Raw genomic sequence first — 9,229 nt, forward strand, 5'->3', positions numbered from 1 at the left:
GAAAGAAAGGATTAAGTATCAATAGCTCAATTGAGTTAGAGCCTAAACTGGCCAAGTCTAGTAAGTCCAATGCTGCTTCCAATAAATGTCTAAATGTCAATATTGCCAAAGATTAAGTAGTCTCCTGCAGAGATGTTGCAGTTTCCAAACAGATCGAAATTCACACAGCTCTCTATTATAAACGAAAGAGAATATTCAGCCTTTCTAGTTTGATAATTTGTCAGCAACAGGCATTGAATTACAACCCCTAGGAGCTGACTGCATGTCAGAAAATGTGTCAAGGAAATTACAAATGCCCTCTGGTGTTACAAAGAAGAAACACGGTAGATTCTACTGTCAAAGTCCTTAAGACTCCACCCACAGAGTGAGATTGGCAGATTCTGGTACACAAGTCAAAGCAGTGGTTTATTAGCTTTTGATGATAAATACTATGTAACTTGAGTGTAGCAGCTGTTCACTGGTCCTCCACCCTCACCACAAAATATGCTCAGACAACAATATTTTCACTTCATTTATTCATTGAAAACAAGTCATTTCGTACAGCATTTGGATACTTAAAATCACACACCTTATAAATAAAATCAATGCACCTTAAGGACAATGGCAATAGCACATAAGGGGTGTGCAAAATAAAACTGACATCTTTAGCAGCAGTGCATTAACTTTGAAAAAATGGTGGCAAATAGACAAGAGAACATTTTTAAAACAAGAAAACACTGTCCATTTCATGAACACTATTTTCTTATAACAAGAACAGCAGAACTTTGTTCTGTTTTGCTCTTCCATGCTACTTTTTCAAGTCATGGTCAAAAGCCCTAAGTCTGACAGTTTTGTGGTTTTCTTCTTGTTTCAGGCATTCCTCCTCTACTGCATTAATACAGAAATATATTGCTCAACAAAATATACATATTTATTTTGTATTTTAAGCTGAATTCTTACTTTTCTTAAAGGAAGAATTACTTTTTGCTCAGGAAATCACATTTCCTGTAAACAACTTGGATCCTGAATGGCACCATGGTGAACTGGGAAACTGACAACAATCAGGTACCCTGGTCCTTGTAGCTCATTGGCTGCAAATAACTACACATCCTACATCAGCTATAAAGTCCAGCTTATGTGTCTCAGTAGAGATTCTAAAGCTTTCTTAGTTTAACGTTTTCTTTTTTAACCTACAACTTAACTAAATCATTATCTTCACTATTCCTAAACTCCTAGTTGTAGGTTTGTATTTTTTAAAAAGTATAAAAAGGCATCATACCAAAATGCTTATAGTCATGGTTTTATACTTTAATCACTAGCTTTCCAGCTATGATCCTGCTACATTCTATGCCTAGAAATGGGGGGGTGGAGGGGGGTGGGGTCAGGGGACAGGATTAAGGTGACACAAAGGCATTTCCCAAAAAGTGTAATTCATGACTAGGAATGCATCCATTTGAGGGTCTCCTCTATTCAAGTGGTATTCTATCCTCCCGCCCCTTTCTCCCCTCACTCTAAAATGGCATGGGAGGGTTATCAATCTCCTAAATCAGGACCTCACAATTCAGTATCAATGCAATAATTTCTTCAAAGTTAATTAGTCCTAGCACTGTAAACAAAACACCAGCCAGTTTTTGGAGAAGAAAAAAATAAAACCCTTTCCCACAACCAGGGAAGTTTTATATTCTAAGTTGGATGAAATGTGCTAAAATATTATAACTTTTAGTAAGAAAACATCTTTAGTTAGTAAACTAGCTTATTCATCAAGTGCTTCAACTGTAGTCTTAACAATGTTGTTTATTATGTATGGTACTTTTGAGGCCTCTGACTTAAAAATCAGCTCTTTTAAAATAAGTCTGCTTTAAAACAAAGGAAGTTTTAAGAATCTAATCTTTTCAGAGTTAAGTCATCTTTGTGCTAAAAGGACAAATTTGCAACTGCACTGTACAATGGATAAAGAACAATCACATTATAGAAATAGGTAACATTTTGAATGCTAGGGCACTGAGCATGCTTCTCATCGTTACTGAAATTGAGTGCTATTGTTATCAAAACACCAGAATGTTGTACTACTGGATACAATATACACTGATGGTAATTGTTGCTTATGAAGAACTGATTGTAAGCAGCTCAAGGATTATATTTTAATGTCTTTAGTAAGATTCCCTGGAGAGGCCTAACATGTAAACTTCTACTTCATATTTTTAAAGTGCAGCAAATAATTCAAAATGCATATTTCAACACATGAAACAATATCAATCTTAATATATGGAAGTTTAGGAAGGCTACCTCATTGATTTGTATAGAAAACCATCTCTCTGTGGCTGATCTTACATATTCCCCAGTTGAATTTTTTTCAAAGACATAGAAAACTATGTTTAGCAGGGGCAACTTGCAACATCCAAGTTGTGAAGAAAGTCTACATAGGAAAAAATAAACTTGATAAGCAAGATGGGCATGGGTGCTTAGGGGCGTGTATAGATAAATAAAATAACGTTAACTCATTCCTGATTCTGTGGGAACTTGAACTTCATGTAATAATTAAGTGGCGTAACTAGAGTAGGTTTTGCCAAGAGGGTCAAGCAAACCAGCAGCCAACTTTCAGCAGCTTTCAAGGGTACCCCTTGACTATGCCCATTTTTCAATCATGGGAAATAATTAAAAATCAGCCATGAGCCAGTAACAGATGTACCACACTGGTGTCTTCATATGGCTGTCAAATCACAAAATTCCCAAGGATATCATTTCAACTTCTGAAATCACTCTATCTAGAAGTGCATCTTCAGAGCCCTACACCTAATTTTCAAATCCAAAGGAGAGTAAGGGGAAGAAGAGTAACAGAAAGAAGTGAGGAATGGAAAAGCACAATTTCCATTTTGCCACTAATGTAAACAATTCTCATTTTAATTAAAAAAGAAAGTTCTCATATGGTGGTTAAAAATGATGACTAGGAAGGGTTTCATTCTGCTCAAGTGCAAACTTGAGAAAAAGTTTCTGGCCTTGCCAGGTAGCTCAGTTGTTGACAGTATCATCCTGATATGCTATTGATGTTTCTCTCTTTCTCTCTCTCTTCCTCTCTCTCTGTCTCTTTCTCAAATCAATAAATAATAATAAAAAAAGTGTTTTAATCCTACTGCAAGTAAAGTACTAAATCCCTAAGTTTTAAAAATTCTCAGGATTAGAATTTACATGTTAATTCACTAATTTTAAGAGTTTAGTAAGTGCAGTAAAAAACTCTTACATTCTGTGAGGCTCATAATAAATGAGTTTAGAATGAGTACAAGCTTAGGGTTTAATCCTCAATGATTAAATCAAATAATCTGCAATCTCAAATTTTCCGTGATCAGAACATTAAAGTCCTACTGCTGAATTTCAGTAGATGATTAATTTAAAAAGCAATTTGACTATCAGTTTCCAGGTGGTGGACCACCTAGATAACAGGTAAACAAGAATAAAATAAAACCCCTACATAAACACTTGACACTTGCTGTAATAGTGTAAGCTTAAACATGCAAACAAAAGTATTTAAGATTGAGGGGTTTAATTTTATAAAGTATCAGGTCCTTTTTCTTTCCATTTGTTAATGTAATCCAGTGTAGATAGAGTACACTCAATTTTAAAGTGAAAGAAATTCTGTTGGAAAACACATCAATAGATGCCTGGTAGATTATCAGTTATTCAATAAACATTTGTTGCATAAATGTATTTCTCTAGAAGTACCTAAGAAAAGAAGGCAAACAATGTGATGGATGCTACCCAGGGTTATATCAACTTACAGTTTTAAATTTAATATGTTCTGGGGGAAATGAATGATACAAAAACCTTTTAGATTAGAGGACAGACAGGTACTAAGAGATTTTCAATCATATTCATCTATACATATTATGACTGTCAAACATTAAATATCACAAACTCACAAGTGTTATTTTTAAGGCTCAGTAAAATAGAAAATTAAATACTTTTAAGTTATACTGACCATAACAACTTTTGCCTAAAGCAGCTATTCATACAAAAGTTCCTCAAAAACATGTCATTTAATGATTTCAAGCATACTTCGTGAATTGTTCCTTAAAGGTACTTTCCCCTTAAATTGTTTACATGTTCCCTAATTTAATATGGCCACCTTCACCAAGTGAAAAATGCTAAAAGTAAATATCAATTTTTTAACATTTGTCAAGAAGATATAGAGAGATTTAAGTGCTTTAAAGTATACCATTGGTTTTCTAAGTGAAATAATTAAAAAAATGAGACCAATATAACAAAACTTCACAACACTAAGCCTCTTCACATTATGTGAGATAATACATAACAAATTATAATTTTGCATCCCTGATCTTCAGAAGATTTATAAAAAGAGGTAGAAAACTTTTATCTGGAAGATCTCATAGTAAAGCTAAGTTTTAGAGGGTTTGCCTTAAGGATTAGCCCACCAAGCAAATGGCTACACATCTAATATTAGGAAGAAGCTTATTCAGGTAAGGCAAGAATTTAAAAACTGTCATATTTTTGTGAAACTAATTTTTTCAATATTATTATCCCAATTACATTAAAACTCCTCAGAAGTCCAAGTAAAAGATTGTGGATAAGCAAAGTGCCAATTTGCAGAAAGGTGAAATTATTAAAAGAGCATCAGTGGCAGGATAAGGCTAAGAGAAAACAAATACTGTTTAGATAAGCAAAAGATCTCACAAAAATCAAACCAAAGCATATCATTATCACCTTTAGATGAACATTTCTTTAGGAGTTGGAGGAAGTCTCTTAACAAAAAGCTGAAGAATTCAAATCCCTCCAAATCTTTGTGTAAAAAAGCAAAATTCAAGCACTCCAATTTTATAGAACTTCAATTAGAAAAACATACCCTGCTTAATTTTAAATTTTATCTAATTTGACAAAGATTAATAAATGAATTTCATTAAAACACGAGGCCAATGGTCTTTTAAAGCTTCAATAAGCTGCTCAGGCACCTTTTCCCTCACACAATCTACTTTTATACACTAGATCTCCTAAACTGGGCACTATCCATTCCTGTTTTTAGGTAACGTTGTTAGGGAACAGACTCATCCCTGTCAAGATGCTTGTTATGTACTTACAACTGGCTAAGTACACATTTTACAAAGTCTACCAAATTTCAATATAAAATCAGTTTTGACAATTCTGTGTATCTTCATGTGAAGAATCAATTCATAATTTAGAAACTCTTAGCTCAGAGTTTTTAAAAGGACTTAATTATTGGAGACATTGTGGTTTATGTCCGACGGCTTCATACCAGGACTTCTGCATTACCCAAAATATGATGCTGTTTTCTTCTACAAGCTAATGCTGCTGGGTGCTAGTTTATAATACTAAAACTCAATCTTCAGGCTAGTGTCCGTCGGTAGCATGGACCATCAATTGTCACCCCAGCAGAAAGAGGGCACGTATCACCGCTCTAGACACACATCTGTAAACTTGCACACCAATTTTAATCTTAACAAGGAATTTCAGTGCCTTAGTGGTTTTAAGTTAAAAGGATGGTTCAAGCATTGTATCCTTTGTTCTTTAGGGTTGTGAATAGCTTATTGGAAGACCCAGAACCTTCTGGATCTGTGAGGTAGTAGGCTTTAATCCTCATCATGCATAGATCACACTTCTCCGAAGTTGGTATGGCCTGTCTCCTTGGCATGTTCCCTTGCTTCTGCTTGTCCAATTAGTCCCTTTTGACATATCATGCATCGCAGGGTGAAGCGATTTATATCAGTAAACTGTCTCTTTCTTCTAGCTTCATCTGCTAATTCCAGTGCTTGTACAAGAACAATATCATCATTAGAGGAGAAAATGGTCAGAGGAGGGGTGTTTGGGTCAGCAAAGTTACGCTGAAGAGGGTCATAGTGGACGCCATCATAAATAAGCAGGACCCTTTTGGCATATCCCGCATCTTCCCCAAAACGATCAATTCTTACTGTCTGTGTATCTACTACACATATTTCGCATTGATAATATTTAGACAAAATTGATATCTCAATAGCTCCCCCCCAAGTATCATCCCTTTTGATCCATTCACAGTACTCTTGATTAGTTTTTCCTAGTATTGCTTCGCTATAGAAATCTGGATCACTGGCTACAATTTGTGCTATGAGGCGTCTCATCTCAGGGGCACAAGCTGGATTTAAGACTCCTCCTTCAACAACGTAGTATACACTGGTAAAGAGGCAAGAGTTGTCGGCTGGGACCACGGTTCTGGTAAGCACAGGCAAAGTTTCCCTGACATAACTAGGAGCACCGTGTCTGGTAAACGCAGGTGAACTGTGGGGCCTGGTTGGGTCTTCTTCAACAATCAGCATGTCGCCTGTTAAAAATAAAACACATCCAGAACTGGGGAGAAATTATAGATTACACTGAATGTTCACTAGCCAAGTCTGTAAATTACAAACAGAAGGAGTTAAAGTATAAGCTGGGGCTGCTAGGGAGAATATAGTTTTGCAAACAAGTGACCAGGAATATACTTCTAACTCACTGAATATTCATAAAGTTCAAAACAAAGAGCAAAAACACTTCAGGTTGCATTCCAGTTTTGTGAGGGGGCCTGAGTTATACACCTTTATAGTTACTTAAAAAAATACATTTAAAGAATAAAATTTCCCTATGCTCTGTATTTAAAAAGCACAAATCTTCCAAAAGGTGTTTATCATAGACTAGGCCACTAGGGGGTTCTCCTCCCTCTGAAAGTTATCTAGCCTTTTCAGTGTTTACAGGATCCTGGATACAGCAGCAGAAAATTTTAATGAACAATATTGCTATTCAAGTTTTAATACTGGACAGGAATAGCTGCTGTTGTTTAGAACTTGAGAGAGCCTTTAGTGGATGTGTAAAGGCAAACTCTAAAGTGAGTACACGTGTCAAAGTCAGTTTATACGCAGGTGATTACAAATAAACCAGAAGTATCCTGCGTCCTTCAGACCTGCTATCTTCTTTCAGTAATAAAAGGGGAAAGAACCATCAGGACAAAGAAAATAGGTCCTACTTTTTTTTATACTTTTGTGGATGCCGAGGGAAAACCAAATGAGTGACAAGTGTTCAAGACAAACCAGAAAGACGGAGGAAGGGGGTACTCCAAAGGCTTTGAGCTTCCCACGTAGTTTGGAACCTCTCTATCTCTTTCAACCACATGTAAAGTTAAGGGGTTGCTAGACACTTGTCCCGGCCTCCGTCAGAATTCTCCGTGCTTTAAAGTATCCTTATTCTGGTCCTCAAAGCCCCGGGCTGACCAACAGTCCTTGTGACTTGACCGTATCTCTCTTCTCCCTCGCACCCCTTGCCGTCCTCTCAGGACTTCCCGTCCCCAGCCTCGATCCCCTTACCTGATTGGATGGGCAAATCCCCCAGCATAGTATCCCCGTTGCTGAGATCCAGGCACTCGGGTGGGTATCCGACCAGGATGCGCTGACAGCCAGGGGCGATCCCGGTGATTGCAGCAATTTGGCCCTGGAGTTCCCGCACCCGGGTCTGGCTGGACAAATCCTGCAAAACATAGGTGCCATCCTTGGCTTTGCAGCGGAGCCGCCACATTGTGTTGGTTAGGCCACCCATAGGCCAGGCACCAGTGGGGCCAGCTTTGGTCCCGGCAGCAGGATGGAAGACGCCGCCGGGACAATCAGCCGCGGAGTAGGATCCAAAATGGCCACCCTTTGCCGGGCCAAACATCGCGAGAAGTCGCTGGTGGCTACTGTTATCGCAATATTTTGGCGCAGCTTCTGTTGAAGCACCTTAAGCAGAACGAACTCTCTTAAAGTGACAACTAACTTTTGACCCCACCCTTCAGGAGCCGAAGGATGAAGATTTATCAGTATTCCTCAAGAACAAAAGGCTTGCTACCTGTAAGGCCAGTGAGGTGCCCTCCGCGTCGGCAGCATATATGCTCAAGGAAAGAGGGCGGGGAAGGAGCTGCTGAATCCAGTACATTGGAATGTAATCTTGCACTTACTAAGGTCGGAAATTATTAAGTTGGGGCTTCTAAACCACCCTGGGAGAAACAGAATCATAGTTCAGAACGCAAATGAATGCCAAGAATGGTCAGTGAGTCAAAGGACCTGCCAGAAACAACCAGATACTCGTGAATAAATTCATGGCTACAGCAAACATTGACTCATTGAGGTTAAGGGATGACTGGCCTTTCCACCTGCAAGGGACTGCAACTTGAAAACGTCCATTTGCCACATCAGAAAGAGCAGTATGAGGTCAGCCTCACACTGAGCTATTGCCCGAGGCCCTAGGGCAATTGATACTTTCAGGGAGGCGGTGGCAGTATAAGGAGAAGGCACGAAGAAGACTAGTGTGTGTCACCCGCATTCCAGTTCAGGCTCTGAGTATACAAACATGAAGATTCCACTCCTGCCTTCATTATAAGTAATCACTGTAATCGGAAGAGGGGGTGGGGTGTGAAGAACACATAACCACCGAATTTCACAGCAACATGATAATGCTAGATTATATGACCCTGTTCAACCCTGTGTCCCTAGAACCAAGGACCGTGCCTAGCAACAAAACGCTCAATAAACACTTGCCGAATGGATAAAGAAACTTGTATAGGCACGGAGTGCAACTATGATATACTGAGAGTTGTAATAGGCCTTAAAGAAGAGATACTGTTGGAGATGGTTAGAGGATGAGTTTAATCCCCAGGTGGAGGAATAAAGACATCTCTGAACTTACCTCTCTTCCGAGAAATCCATACTCATTGTTTTTTCCTTTTTCCCATCCGGATAGAGCACAAGCCCAGACCTGCGTGGAGGAGGTTTATCAACAGAATCAAGCACCAAACGGACTTGGGGCAACTGAAAAGTTCACATGAAATGTGTAAACTCACCTCCACTGTAAAAGCCTCTACCCCTGAATAAGTTATATGAAAGCTTTGAATCTTTTCACATCTTTCATGACCTACTTTCTTGCTGGAGCGTTTTCCTCTTTTGTTCTTCAATATGACCATAATAGAAAGTATAGCGTGGGAGGAAGGAGCGAGAATAAAGGTAGTTAGAAGTCCACTGGAGTATGTAAATGGGTCCAGGGAAGCTCGCGGTTCAGCGATTAGTTGGCTTTCTAAAGTTACAGTGTCTGGCCACGGGGAAGGATATATGTAATCAGCTCAAGTATTGCGGTAGATTACTCTAGCCAAGAACCTTCTAAAGTTTACGTTCCAATTTATGACTCTCACGAGGTACCACTGAGATTCATGGAAGGGTTAACCGGCGCTACATTTTTTCGTCATAAAAGCCACGCC

General features: G+C 38.6%; 1 protein-coding gene across 3 annotated transcripts; it reads right to left on the reverse strand.

Annotated features, from left to right (window-relative positions):
• Positions 1–498: 498 nt before the first annotated feature.
• On the reverse strand, positions 499–9,148 carry YOD1 (YOD1 deubiquitinase). Of its 3 annotated transcripts, XM_045841361.1 has the most exons (4): positions 8,819–9,148; positions 8,665–8,733; positions 7,314–7,473; positions 499–6,301 (listed from the first exon to the last, which is right to left on the reverse strand). In XM_045841361.1, exons 1-4 carry the CDS (start codon positions 8,936–8,938, stop codon positions 5,598–5,600), a joined length of 1,053 nt encoding a protein of 350 aa, XP_045697317.1. In that variant the 5' UTR covers positions 8,939–9,148; the 3' UTR covers positions 499–5,597. The 3 variants fall into 3 exon arrangements, with proteins under 3 accessions (XP_045697317.1, XP_045697320.1, XP_045697318.1); XM_045841364.1 differs by lacking the exons at positions 8,665–8,733; positions 8,819–9,148 and adding an exon at positions 7,828–7,939; XM_045841362.1 differs by lacking the exons at positions 8,665–8,733; positions 8,819–9,148 and having other exon boundaries at positions 7,314–7,821.
• Between the last annotated feature and the right edge of the window lie 81 nt (positions 9,149–9,229).

Source organism: Phyllostomus hastatus, unplaced genomic scaffold (genome assembly GCF_019186645.2).
Source record: "Phyllostomus hastatus isolate PE091 unplaced genomic scaffold, TTU_PhHast_1.1 phas_contig_36, whole genome shotgun sequence".
Classification (NCBI taxonomy): Eukaryota; Metazoa; Chordata; class Mammalia; order Chiroptera; family Phyllostomidae; genus Phyllostomus; species Phyllostomus hastatus.